Source organism: Protopterus annectens, chromosome 2.part1, assembly GCF_019279795.1.
Source record: "Protopterus annectens isolate FY-2018-M chromosome 2.part1, PAN1.0, whole genome shotgun sequence".
NCBI classification, from domain to species: domain Eukaryota; kingdom Metazoa; phylum Chordata; order Ceratodontiformes; family Protopteridae; genus Protopterus; species Protopterus annectens.
The window spans coordinates 46,093,024-46,107,945 of record NC_056729.1 but is presented as its reverse complement, the minus strand read 5'-3'; the positions used below and the strand labels follow the sequence as shown (position 1 = coordinate 46,107,945).

General features: G+C 40.8%; 1 protein-coding gene across 2 annotated transcripts in view; it reads left to right on the top strand.

The window, feature by feature from the left end:
* LOC122793959 (alpha-2-macroglobulin-like protein 1) overlaps positions 1–14,922 on the top strand; it is a 621,161-nt gene that overhangs the window by 118,818 nt on the left and 487,421 nt on the right. For both annotated transcript variants that reach the window (XM_044062013.1, XM_044062014.1), the window contains 2 exons: positions 4,087–4,213; positions 5,619–5,724. In XM_044062013.1, the coding sequence (XP_043917948.1) occupies positions 4,087–4,213; positions 5,619–5,724 (233 nt within the window). The remainder of the gene's footprint in view (positions 1–4,086; positions 4,214–5,618; positions 5,725–14,922) is intronic.

Here is a 14,922-nt window from a genome sequence, read left to right as displayed (position 1 = left end):
CTCCACCAGTTGATGGTGAGCAGGCGTTGCGCACCTCCACCAGTTGATGGTGAGCAGGCGTTGCGCACCTCCACCAGTTGATGGTGAGCAGGCGTTGCGCACCTCCACCAGTTGATGGTGAGCAGGCGTTGCGCACCTCCACCAGTTGATGGTGAGCAGGCGTTGCGCACCTCCACCAGTTGATGGTGAGCAGGCGTTGCGCACCTCCACCAGTTGATGGTGAGCAGGCGTTGCGCACCTCCACCAGTTGATGGTGAGCAGGCGTTGCGCACCTCCACCAGTTGATGGTGAGCAGGCGTTGCGCACCTCCACCAGTTGATGGTGAGCAGGCGTTGCGCACCTCCACCAGTTGATGGTGAGCAGGCGTTGCGCACCTCCACCAGTTGATGGTGAGCAGGCGTTGCGCACCTCCACCAGTTGATGGTGAGCAGGCGTTGCGCACCTCCACCAGTTGATGGTGAGCAGGCGTTGCGCACCTCCACCAGTTGATGGTGAGCAGGCGTTGCGCACCTCCACCAGTTGATGGTGAGCAGGCGTTGCGCACCTCCACCAGTTGATGGTGAGCAGGCGTTGCGCACCTCCACCAGTTGATGGTGAGCAGGCGTTGCGCACCTCCACCAGTTGATGGTGAGCAGGCGTTGCGCACCTCCACCAGTTGATGGTGAGCAGGCGTTGCGCACCTCCACCAGTTGATGGTGAGCAGGCGTTGCGCACCTCCACCAGTTGATGGTGAGCAGGCGTTGCGCACCTCCACCAGTTGGTGAGCAGGCGTTGCGCACCTCCACCAGTTGATGGTGAGCAGGCGTTGCGCACCTCCACCAGTTGGTGAGCAGGCGTTGCGCACCTCCACCAGTTGATGGTGAGCAGGCGTTGCGCACCTCCACCAGTTGGTGAGCAGGCGTTGCGCACCTCCACCAGTTGGTGAGCAGGCGTTGCGCACCTCCACCAGTTGGTGAGCAGGCGTTGCGCACCTCCACCAGTTGATGGTGAGCAGGCGTTGCGCACCAGGTGAGCAGGCGTTCAGGGCAGAAAGGTCGAACAATACCTGCATGCTACAATTTGAAAAGCTACTGGCTGTTTAATGTAATTCCAGCATCTGCTGCTAGTTTTTCCATGTGAGTATTTAAGTAATGTAAGTAATGGATGCAGTTTTGAAATACCATATTATGTTCAACCTCGTGAATAAGGCCTTTGCAGCACCCACATCAGAAGTACTGTTCAAAGCTTTCCATATTTCTCTAGCTTAAACTGCTTGTATAATGTGCTTCATTTCAGCAATTGAGGCAAGTGCCAAAAAACATGCTCTTACTAAAGACCAGGTTCTCTGCTGCAAACTTCACCTTCCATCTGTGGTTGGTAGATGTCCTTTCACTGCATGACACAGGAGCTATGAAGATGCCTTGTTCAAAGATGCAGCACCCACTTCCCATTCTCTCACTATGAAGCCAGATTTAAAGCCTGCTGATGTCTATTTGGTGATATTACAAGATCAGAATCTGCAAATGAATTTATGGGCCTTCCATACCAAGACTATTGAGGCACAGTGATAACTAGCCATGACTTCTGATAGGCTCTCAATTTTCCAGAAAGCCTTTATTCTGTCTTTATTTGGAGAAGCAGACCCATCATACGTAATTTTGGTTTTAATGGTGGGCCCATTTTAAGCTAACTGGCTCAGACAAGACTCTGGTTAGTCCACCTCTACAAAGAAGCCTGTCACAAGTGGAGTCCCTCGGGGATCAGTACTTGGACTGTTTTTTTGGCGTTTTATTTGGAAGTTGAGGCCAATGTTTGTGATACAAATGGTGGTTTAATTCCACGCATGCTCTCCAGGAGGGGCTGACCATAACTCTGAGTTATGGACTAAAGCAAAATGCTAGGAAATGCATAAGTATCTTTCAGGAAGTCGTCCAACCCTGGTAACTATCATTGACAACACTCCCCTTTGACCTGACCCAGTAGTCAAGGACTTGGGGAAATGCACTGTAATCTAGTCTTTAGACATCACATGTCTACAGTAGTGAGTAAATCTTATGTTCAACTTATAAAACAAAGGTATGGCATTTAAGTCCAAGGAAGTCATTGTTCCACTGTTGCATTCAACAGGCCCATCATTGAGGACCATGTTCCCTTTTGATATGTACCTAACCAAGCATGTCCAATTGGAATGTCCAGAGGTTCCTCACTAAAAATACGGGGCTTAAGTAAAATGTCCTATGCAGACTGCCTTGAGGCTCTCCCTGTATTCTGCCTCCAGGCTTTGAGGGGAGATCTGACATGCATGGCATTGTCAGGCCCCACTCTAATGGACCTCTTGCATATCCACAAAATGGCCCACATTTGCCTGTTCTAAAGATGTAAGCCTTGCCTGTGATTGCCATTTCTCTAGTAGGTCCTATATATCCCAGAGTATCTGGAACAGGCTCCCCATCCATGTAAAGCAGTTTCTCCCAACACAGTTCAAGTGGAACTTGGACAATTGGATGGTGAACAGGATTCATCCCTAGTTTACCAATGTCTCTAATGGACACACATGTCTAATCTCCCAAGCCCTTGCTTACACTTAAGGGTATCTGAACTTGCTAGATATTTGGGATGCATGGCTAGGCTTAGACATTTGTGGTAATTGGCCTGATAAATGCATGAACCTACAAACTAATGTCAGTGAAGCCTTGGGTGATGGCCACAGTTTGATCTTCCTAGACCAGGCTAAAGCAGTCCTCCATGTGGAGGGGATATTGAGCTTAACCTGAATGTTGGCCCTTGTGTTATAAGGTGAATAGCAAACTGGCTGAAGGATAGAACCTGCAGAGTTCATTAGTTGGTACCACAGCAGCAAAAAGTGACCAATATATTTAGTCCAGTAATGGGTCCTTTTTGGCATCTATTTCTTATATTCAGATAAGCCTGGGCCTATAGCCATGTTTGCCAATTGAGCTTTACGCTCAGTATTTCCTGCTGAATTCACAAGGACTAAACCTTGCAAGGTTATTCACAAAGGGTTAAAACCATGCAAAGTGCAGCATTCACATATGAAACTTGATAAATTACTGGATTGACTGTACCCAAGCCCAGACTGGTAACATTTTGGCAATTCCCTCATTTGACCACCATATGGCAATGTTGATCTTGATGGGCCCAGGTAACAGATGCATCTCAACTAGACCAAAGGTTGTCATACCACTATTCTCTCCCAGTTAGACTAGTTTTAACATCATTCTCTTGCATCTATGACTAGACTAGACTTCTAAGGATTAGTAGTCCAAAGACCCATACCAATGCACACTTCTGTCACACTAGAAATTCCATGTGGGGCTCTACTTGCATGTGCCATTAAGGAAGCAACCTTCAAATTTGCTGCTCCATGAACTTCAAGAGTTGCAAATTCTCCCACAGCCTGACTTTAATGTGCCCTACGTAGGTCAGATATGGGAATGGTGTAAATGGTCCCTGGACTAAAACCATGATCCCTATGAAATGGAGTTGACTAGGGTAACTTGCATCACCCTGATTTCTATACCAAGTGACAAGCAGAAAACCACCAATTCCACTGGAGTGAAAGCAAGCCTCTGCTCTTCAGTGCTAACTCAACTCAAATGTCTGCCACTAATGGTCATAGCCTGGATGTTATCTTGTGCTACAGCTGTTATAAATTCACATTATGCACAGGTTTGTCAATTCTTTATGAACTTTGCATACATCAGTTAGTCTTGTGTTCAACTGTAGTTCAATTTTGTATCTGCCTTTGTTCCTGAGTAAATCATTCAGGTGGGCTTGAAGATGGTTTGCACACTTCAGTGTGGTATGCTACTGTATGTTCACACAGAAGCCTGTGCACCAACATGGATTCTTTATGCCCTTCAATGGAGGCAAGTTGGCCTGCATATATGGCTTAACACAGGTGGTGGGAGCCTATGATTTGTGAAACCTGCAGACTGGTTTGTGATAACATGCAAAAGTTTGTCTGGTGTGTAGTAAATAGCCCCATTGACATGCTAGATGTGAATAATTGTGTTTTGACAAGTGCTACTGCTGCTTTGTGGATTACTCTTGGAACACTCTTTTTTTTTTTTTTTTTTATTCTAGGTATACATATGCAAAACCTACAAAGGGCTTTGTAAAAGCAACTGTGTGCCATTGCTGCTCCATTCGTTGGCATGGACCAGGAGAAAATCCATCTGAAGATGATGGCTGTCAACAATTTTCTGGTCTGGTAAGCATGGCATTGCATCTTATCAAAACCATATGACCAAAGATGAAATAGCCTGAGTTTATAGCTTTGCGTAGGTTGTGGTTGCCATAGATGTGAACTTGTCTCCGTTTTGAACTTGCTTTTCCCAAGTATTGCATGCTTTACACTTGGTTATCCCTTTATGCACTTTCCTGTGTAGGAATGGGAGGTTGCAAACTTGAAACCATAGTCCGTGTGGTGCTTTTTAAAAAAAAAAAAAAAAAAAAAAAAAGAATTACATGGGTAGTGACATAAGCAAGCTGTAGCTCAAAAACTGAACTCAACTGATCAGCTTGATTATAAAATCTCAGCATAAAAATACTAAAAGGAGGATCTGAAGTATTAATATGCCATGCTCATACCACTTCAGATGAAGGAGCATGCTAAAGGGTATTGACAAAAGGAGTGGCTTTTTGTGCATTACTATTTCAAAGCTTTTTAGACTGGATTTACATACTATAGGAAGTGCTACATGGTACAAGAGAAAAGACAAATGTACAGTTTATAGATCCACATTCTAGGTAGTTGGGAATAAAAGCAGCTTGAATGAGTATTACAAGCTTTGACAATTGCTAGCTAGTCCCCCCTCAAAGGATGAGTTGGGGTGGTTTGTCAGTTGGAATAATTAGCCTATGTAAATGCTGTTTTTTGCTAGTTTAGCTGAATGATGTAGTCCTGGTTGAGTGGTGTGGTCTCCCATCCATTTTGTGTGGAGGGTGTAGGCTGAGTTTCAATGAGCTGTCAGCTTGGTTAAAAAGCAATCTGCCCACTTTAGTTCTGGAATTAGAATCAATTCCCGTGCTTTCAGTGGCTTTGTGAATCTATGGATGGGTAATAGAAAATTGTATTTTGTATTGCATATTTGGCATCAAACTCTAATAGAGGCAGCTCCTAAATGCTTATCTGTGGTATTCCAGTAGGGATAATATATTTGTCCATAGGCTAGGTAAGCCTAATCTAACAAAGTGAATGGGCTAATTTTAAGCCCTTAAAGGGAAACTGGTTAGGCTTGAGGTCTGCTAGGTCAGCCTAGTACTCTGCTACTTTAATAGTCTGTGGCTGAAAGCTTGAATTAAAGGGTCTGGGTTGAAGTATTATGCAGAAATTAGTACTAGTACAAATTACATTAATGGTAAGTTAAAAACCTGGATCTTGCACAATTTATAAAGGGTATTCTAAATGGATTTTGGGAGTGGACTAGTTAAGACCGTACAATGTGACTAATTTTTATTGCTCAAGATTTGCATTTGTAGTGAAGCATATTAACATCTTTTTGGATTTTCAAGGTATTTAAGCATGTGAAGCTTACCCCTACAGATGTACATTAATTGAAGAGCTTTCACTATGCTAATTAACTGCAACTGAAGCTTTTCTCTCCAAATTTTAGACTGACTCTGATGGATGTTTCTCCACTGTGGTGAGAACTGCAGGCTTGAACATGTGGGAATACGTGGAGTTCAGCATAAGTGCAAGTCTTGAAGAGAGTGATGCTGGTAAGGCATGGCCTGTTTTGGGGCTACTTTAGCAGAAAATGAAGGTTTCATTTAATGGGTGGATTTAGCAGATCATTGCTTATTTAAATATGAACACAAGTTTAGAAACTTAGCTGGAATAGGTTTCAATCCTATTAATGGCTTTACATGTGCTTTTAAAACTTGCAGTACAATGGATATGTAATGTAGGTATTCCTAGCATGTGCCAACATGTTAAAAGTTGAGGGACTTCAATTTAAAGATGTGTAAAATCATCTTTTTTAGATTACAAGACTAGCCTCACAAGGTATATACACTTAATATTGAGTAAATTGCTCACAGCAGCATTGTAAGCTTATGTACCTGTTAAGTGCAGTATGTGTATATAAAAAAGAATCGGGCAGCATGGTTCATAGCTGTTAGTACCCTCTGTATTAAAGGTACTTGTCATGTCAGTATGACAAGGTTAAAAACGTCATTCATACTAAACTAGATTGTGAAAAATCAAAAGGTAGTTTTTTGTATGTGGAGGTTTTTAAGACTTACTAGTTCAGTAAGGTTTAAATTGTACTAAATTCTGGTATCTGGAAGAAACGTGCACCAGCTTTGGAAGATTAACATCCTTCGCTTCTGGTGACTGCCCTCTCCACACTAAGTTAAAAGGCCTTTTCATCTTAACCTAGCTACATTTTCTACTTAACCTGTTTTTTTAGCATCTCTCCCCCTCTGGTGCACTCTCCCTGTGTCTGAGAATTTTACCTATACCTATGCTTTCTCAGTTTTCCTCTTGCTCCCACCATTTCTTTCTAGCTCCTTATCTTTGAGTCTTTCCTTGCATCTCTAACTCCTACCTTCAACTCCACTTTTTTATACTTGTGCATCTCTCTCCCTGTCCAAGGACCTGTGCAAAGTAGCAAATGACTAGTATTAACACCTTTTAAAGGCTCCACGTACATCTAAGTAGTCCATCCTCAGTCTTTTGTATCTTTTTTAAAAAGGTTTCTATCCTGGTAGTGGTATGCTCACTTCATCCCTATAGTCTTACCCCCCCACTCAACAGTTAAAACTTCCTATACCTGTCTCACCCTAGCTCCCCTTTCACTTTTGCACTTGTATGCTTTAGCAATTTCTGCTGCTCGTGGCTGTGCCTACTGCTTGCTCTCGCTACACTCTGTTGCACTCCACTTCCTAAACTATTCCCACCCAATCCTGTATTCCATAAATTTTATATCCCCTAGCTACACCTGCTTCCAACAACTAACCACTAGAACTTCCATACTTCCAGGGCTATAGTTCCACTCACCATCCCCATCTATCACCCTCACTCCCTCCACTGCACACTTTTCTTATTCCATACTATATTACTACTAGCACTTCTAATACAATTCCCTTCAATCCCCAGAATGTTCACCAAGCCCACTTCAACTGGCTTCCTTTACATCCCAACTGAAGCTACTCACCCCAGCCTTTTTTTAAATACAACTCAATTACTCTGGTCAAAAATACAAACCTGATCAGTTGGTACCCTCCCTAAGTAATCTCCTTCCTGCCCTCATTACATGAGCCTATCCCCCTTTCACAAAACATGACTGTCAAGGACCTATCCAAATTTAACCCCAAACATATTCAATATCATAAGGCATAAATTGGAATAACCCAAGCCTCCCTAGACAATGCCCTGCATTGCTTTACCACCACCTTTCTAAAATTTAGCCTCACACCCACTCTAAAAGAATAAGAACAAATCATGCTCATTGGTCCCTTAAATCTCTTAAGGAAATTAGGGTCAAAACCTGGAAGCTATGGCATAAACAAGAATGACAACTTACTAAAACAACTTTGCAACCGGATTAAAAATAAAAACTTGTATCCAAAGACAGAATACTATAACATTCAAAAAAATTCTACAGACCAAAATTTTCCTGGTCCATTAGTGCACTCCTAATTCCTGGTACAAAAAATCCCTAGCCTCACCCAAACAAGACATCAGATCAAATAGCAAGCATGTTAAACTACATACACTATCACAGCCACATTCTTCCAACCTCACATCAGTTGTAATTCTCTCTATTGGCACATACAACCCCAGGCTCCTCCCTACCAAAAACACATTAAGCCAAACTACTCCCTGTACTCGTACTCTCTCATCCACTCAGACAAACTTTGAATTCTGGCAAGGAATTGGATTTGTCATACTCTTATCCCTACAATCATAAACTTCAGAAACCTAAAGCCCAGCACCTGCAGAATACCTAAATTGCTTGCCCCATTAGCATTCTCAAATAGATACATTGAAGAATCCTATGTCCCCAACCTGTGGAAAAAAGCAAACACTACCTCTCCACAAAGGAGGTACCTTGTACTTCTACCCTATAGCTATCTTATCCTGATTTCCAAACTTGTGTACACACCCAAAATTCTTTCTTGAAAATCAAATTAAATACAGCATGGTTTCTGACTTGGCCAGAGTACTTAATCTTTATGGACCTAGATCAAGCCTGTGACTGTCTCCACTCTTTCTGGATTTATCTAGTGCTTTTGATGCACTCACCCATAACCGTTTCAAAAGCTATCTGATAGAGAACATGCTGTAAAATGGCAAAACACTATTCCCCATGTATCCACAATCCCAATGGTGTTCCTCAAGGCTCCATATTAAGACCTCTAACTGTTTAATATCAACCTCTTATCACTTCAAGGGTCTCCATCAGTACGCAGATGACTACCATAATCTGCTCTGAAACTCAACTACAGCAAATACTCGTCTGTATTAAGTACTGAAGAGACTTGGCTCTACAATAACCACCTGTCTTTAAACCCAAATAAAACCAAGCTCCTAATACTCACCCAACGAAACACTCCCATTAGAGAATGTGGAATGCAGATTTGCTAAACAATCACTTACCCAAACCAAACTGTTGGGTGTTACAATTGATGAAAGCCTAAACTTTGACCTATATGCAAAACTCACTGACACTATTACAAACATTTCCTCCCCACAAAAGAAGCACTTCCACTTCTCTACTCTATTGTGCCCCATCACTCAACTACAAGTATGCTACAAGATGGCCAAATTTGTATCCGCCACCACTGTGTACCCCCTAAAAACTGCCTGATATCTCCAATTAACCACTGCAGACAATACTTATGGAATCCCAGAATTGCCTCCTTATTCTCCCTCTAACCCCACTAGGTCCCAATGATCAGAAAACCAACAGGTCCTCCAAATTCTGAAACCTACCTGCTGGTCTGCTACTTCCTCCAGCCATTCACACAACACAATGCACTGCTTCCTTCAAAACCATCCAATGCACACACCTTCTCTCCAAATGGCTCTAACTGCAAGGTCTCCTGCGGCCATTACTTGGACCCTAGTGCCTTCCTTTCCTTCTTTGTAACACTTTCAAGTACCCTATCATTTCTTCACACTTGCCCATTTACTAATCTTTCTCCTGTCCATTGCCATTACTCCCACCCTTACCTATACCACTATCAATTTCAACGCTCCTATATTTTCCTCCTGCACAACTCTGTCCTAGCTCAGTGTCTTTAGTGCAATGCATTTTGTATTTGTCACTATTGTCAACTATAGCTGGTAGACAAATTACAATGTAGTAAAAGTATGTGTATACAAGCATTTTGCATTCACTAGTTGCTCTAGATTGCAATTAAAGTGAGCATTTTATATTCACCCAAACTTCCACATCAGCTGTAGTTATACTGCACTGTAGTTGTGTATATAGTTGCACTGCACTGTAGTTGTGTATATTCCAAGTGTACTATTAAATGCATTTCCTCCCTTTTGTGCTATATATACTCTGCCTTGTGATGTACTAAACATTGTTTTCTTGTAGAGCTTTCTCTCCCTGGGCCTCCACTGAATGGGGTCTACATGGTCCAGTGGACTCGTGATCTGCCCCTCAAGCTGTTTTCCAGAAAATTGCAGAGTACTTAAACGTTACTAAATGATCATTTTAGTTGGACTCCATATCCTTTAGAAAATGCATGCCAATACATACTGTTCTACCAACATTCTAAGCTTATAAAAGCAATATTTAAAATTTGTTCTTATTTTGGGGCCTTTGTCCCCCCCCCCCCCCCATTACTTCTAGCTTTGTTCAGATTTCTTGCAGTATGAGGTTGAGAGTTGTGCATCTCATGCATGGTTATTTAACTTTGCAGCAAGTGTGATTTCCCCTATGGAAGCATTGTTGCATGTCTTTCCCAGATGTGCTCAGCTCCCTCTCCTAACTGACAAGTTCAGGCTGGGTTTATACTTTGCTCTGCTCAAGCCAGTTTAGTATGTTTGCTGCCCAACTGTCTGATTAGCTTTGTTAGAACCAGATAATTAGACTAAACTGAAATGGAACAGAGTCTGGGGATCTAGACCACATGACTCTCAAACCTGAGCTGGAAAATGCTCTGCACATCAATACTAAACCTTAAATTGCTTACTGCATTCATTGTCATGTAGTCTGGCTTCTCTGGTCTTGGGAGGGCTCCTGAACTGCTTTATAGAGAGCATCATTTTATGCATATAGGTAGTCTTGGGATAGCTAATGTTGGATAGTTCATGTAGAGAAAAAAATTAGGCTTCTAGCAAACCTAGTCATTAAATATTTCTGCCATCTGCCTCAGTTATGATTGTAAAGATTTTTGAAACATGGAGATTAAAATCTCATTTGCTTTACTCCTATAAAATTAATGTGAAGGCCAACTTGATTTTAATATCAAATTCTGATTTGGGGTGTCGTAGGGTAGATATGATCCCATTAGATTTGTTAGGACAGGAGTTACAGGAGTGTTAGCTACTCCACCAAAGAAAAATGGGGTAGGGTGACTTATTTCCTTTTGGCCCTCTGCCAAGCCAGGGGCCCCCTCCCACAAATTCCCTTATTTAATGGTTTATTTTTAAATGCATCCCATTTTTAAACCTGTTTAAATTTTGAGTAGGCTTCAACATTTTTCCAGATAGAAGCCAGAAATATGTGCATCTCAAATGTCACCTGTAAATGACCATTCAGTTACTATCCATGTCCATAGTTACAGCCATTAGATTTGAGCCAACCTAAATTGTCCAGTCCACTACTCCAACTTCTAATCTGCCTTAACATTGTGCCTGTTTAGTCATAAACCCCTGCTCCAGTTTATCAAGATGGTCGTTCTTTTTTTAAACTGTCTTATGTGGTGGATGCAGACCAGAAGTGACATTTGCTCAATCATACATTGAAGTTTTGGCATTTTGAGAAGTTGTGCATTGTTGCTATAAATTAGTGTTACAGCTGCTTCTTGTCTTTTGTGTGGAGGGTCTGGGGTGTAGCATGTGGTGTTCAGTCTTGTATGATTATCAAAGGGTGCTATGGAAGTGCATAACTGGTTAATAACATATAAAATTGTGCCACATTTCTACATAGTGACTGGCTTGATTGAAACAATTGGTCTTTGTTGTGAGTCTGTGCCTCACTTCACAGATTTTCCTGTATTTTCCACATACCAAGGTATAGTCCAGACTTCCAGAACTTGGATAGATTTTAATATCTGCTAAATGGAACTGCATTTCTATTCCTGTCTTGTAAGCTCTGCTTTCCATGAGGGTATATCTTGTCTAGCCTCTAGCATGCATTTAAATGTAGGGTTTGCTCTAGCATGCATTTAAATGTAGGGTTTGCCTGATTTTTGATAAACTTGTAGCATCTGTTGTCATGGTTTCTTGTAAATTGAACGTTAAACCTAGCTTCTTTAAAGGTCAACTTCCCCTTTACAAAATTGTAGGTGTGAATTTTTTTCTCCAGAAATCTACAACATTGTTTAATCTCAATTAAGTCCAAACAAATGGAAACTGAGCACCAACTGTAGAAAGAGCTTTATTTTAATCGGCAAATAAAATCCACATAAACGCTTTGTCAACCAAGTGCATTTCCATACCACATCTATGGTAAGACTTAATCAGACAAGTTAATTAAATCGAATTGCTCTTTAAATACTCTAAAATCAAAACAACCAATAATATTGTTTGCATCCTATCTAAACCAATAAAACAGAAAGGCTCATATCAAAAACTCCATGGGTACTTAATATAGTGTTACATCATTAAAACTTTAAACACTTAAAACAGTTGATTGTGTTTTCCTTTATGTATAAATAAATTCATAATTCATTGTAAATAGTTAAATACAATAAATAATCCTAGTTTAAGAAAAATGTATATGTATTGAGGTTTTGTTTTTTCATTAAAAACACGATCTGTTTATATTTAAATAGCACCATCTACTGTTCATGTAGAATCCTTACAGGTTTACTCTATATTTTAGCTGCTCTCAGTTTTAACACTGAGGATAACGAAATATGTTCATTTAGCCCAGGTAGCCTGGTGGCTTCTAATAGTATTTGCCACCATAATTCTTTGAACTCAAGCCATTCTTCCCAGAGACCACCTCTCATCTCTTTTTTGACCTGCTCAAGCACAAAGAAAAAAAATTTTGAATCTTTACCTACTCTTGTATGTTTATATAGGACGTTTGTTTCTTTATTCTTAAGCATCTCATGTGTGTTCGTAAATTCTTTTTTTCAGCACTCTGTCTTTCCGATGTAGAATGAGTTACATTTTGAACACATAGCCATATATACCACCCCCTTTGATTCACAGTTATGGTGTCCTGTACTGTAAATGTCTCTAGCATCTAAATAAACCTCTCTTTTATTAAGGATATATTGACACTGATTGCAGTGTCCACATTGATAAGTTCCATTAATAGTATTTGTTATTACAGCCTTGTTGGAAATGTTACTAGCATTAGTCTTGCTATTTTCTAAACTTTTTAATGCTCCATACGTTCTTGTAAACTATTTTGGGAGTGCTTTCATTTATGTTTAAAATGTCAGAAAAAGATATAAATTTATCCCATTCCATCTGAAATATCTTTTTCACCTTCGAATTAAACAAATTAAATTCTAGAATCAGAGCCGATTGGTAATGTGATTCTCCTTTGTTCTTATTGGGATGACCATAGTTAACAGTGGTACCAGTGTCATTGGTAGAATCATTGGTATTTGTCAAGCTACCTTTTATAGGTTTGAATTTTGTTAATCTGTTCTGCTCGACCTCTTTTCTTATACTTTTGATAAAATCAAGTGGATAACCTCTTGCACAGAACATCCCTTCCAAGGTGTTACATTCCATAAAAAAATCTTCATCCCTACTAGTCATGAGACACCCCCTCACAAACTGCCCCTTAACAATATTCTTTTTGCAGTGTGGGGGGTGTGCACTAGTAAAGTGCAGAAAGGAATTACAAAAAGTACTTTTTCTAAATACCTTAGTTTCCAGGTCTTTGTTCAAATTTTTATACACTTCAACATCCAAATATCTATTAATCTCAATTAAGTTTTTATATCACTGGGTGAAAGCAAACCTCTCCTTGCTTAAATTGTTAAATAAAATCACAATTCTAAAGCATATTAGCATTGTTTGCCATTTCCTTACACTATCACTTAAATCAGGAGGGTTTGGAGCGACTTGCCTGCTTTCATTTTGGTATGTACCCCCATTCTGTAACAACTTTGTGTAGCCCTGTTATCCAACCTCCTACTGACAGTAGTTTATCCCACTTGGGTTGTTTCTTCATATTTCTCTCAATTCTACATGTTCACCCTGATGTGAGTAATGAATTGCCCAGTTTAGGATCAGAGGATATATCCATAGATTCCAGTGCTTTACTTTTGAGCAGTTTCTTGAAGTCTCCTCTGCTACAAGCTGCATTTTCTTGGTTATTTTGCAATGCATTTAATACTTGCATGTCTGCAAATGGTGAAGCTTGGGTTAAGTTGTCAGTACAATTCATTGCAAATGCTTGACTGCTCATGTCATTGTGACAAGAGTACAGAGAAACTTGAAATGATTTTTCACCTACAATGTGCAGCACTATACAGGTTTATTACACTAACTATTTCCTTAGAAGTGCTAGGGGGAGCAAAGTTTTCCTTCCTACCCTGTAGGAAAGTTTCCACTCATTACATTCCCAGTAGATTTTCTCCTATACCTGGTCTGTGGGGCAAAGATCTCTCGAGTCAGCTAAATATTTAAAAATACCTATGCAAATGCTTCGTGCAAAGTCATAATTCTGGATCTTGCATACTTGATGGAAGATGCCTGCATTGCTCCTCTTTATATAGTCTCCTTCCTACTCTCCTAATATCTAATTGCGCATTAATTAGTATGCCCTACTAAGCTTGCTTTTTTACCTGCACTTTCTGTTCTAGAACCTACTATAAAGACCAGGTCTGACTGAGTTTATATCCCTTTCTCTATGCTTGTACTATAGCAATCTCTGGTAGGGAGGGCAGTCTCCAGTCTCATACCACTGATTTCCCCTCTCTGGTTTGCTGCCAATACATTGGTTCAGTCTCCTGCTTGCCACCGTTCCTGTGCTCTTACTCCTCTCTAGTAGTAAAATCTATTCCATTACCATATTTTCTGCTATTTTCCACTTTGGTTTTGTCTGTAGCTGTGGTATTCCAGTTTAACTCTGCTCTTAAGTTGCTTTTCTCCTCAGTCTGGTTCCAGTACTGTGTAGGTTTCCTCATGTTGGAATCGCTACCCACGTCTCAAGATGCAGGGGAATTTGTTTACATGTGCATGACATACCACAGACATTTGTAGTCTGGCATAGCTGGCCTTAGGCATAGGCCAACTAGGCGGTCGCCTAGGGCACCATTGTAGCAGGGGCACTCTTCCAGTATTTATTTGGTGTAGGTAGACCAGGATGGGGGCACCGGGTGGTGTGGTGGGGGGTGCCATGGAGCCTTTTGCCTAGGGCACCAGTTGGACTAAGGCCACTCCTGTAGTCTGGTACTGATGGTCTTATGGTTAGACCTGCTGATGTCAGGAGCTCAGGCTGTTGTAAGCAATACAGAGGTGTGAAACTTCCATAGTATCTCTTGCAGTCAGGAAGACATTGCAGAAAATAAAATTCTATAAGCAGTAATTGAGGTGTTAAATAGCTCAAAGGAAACTAATTTGCAACGCAGAGCTTTCCTTTAAAGGAAATGAACATTTTCACTCCTTGTGCATTATCCATATTCATTGTAAAGGTCTTCCTCTATCATTGGTCTTTCCCCACAAAACTTGAGCTACCACTAAACTGTTAAAAGGATTTGGTTTAGCAAAATCCATATTTTAGAGGCATATGTAGTGTGGCAAGTTTACTGCTATAGCTTTAT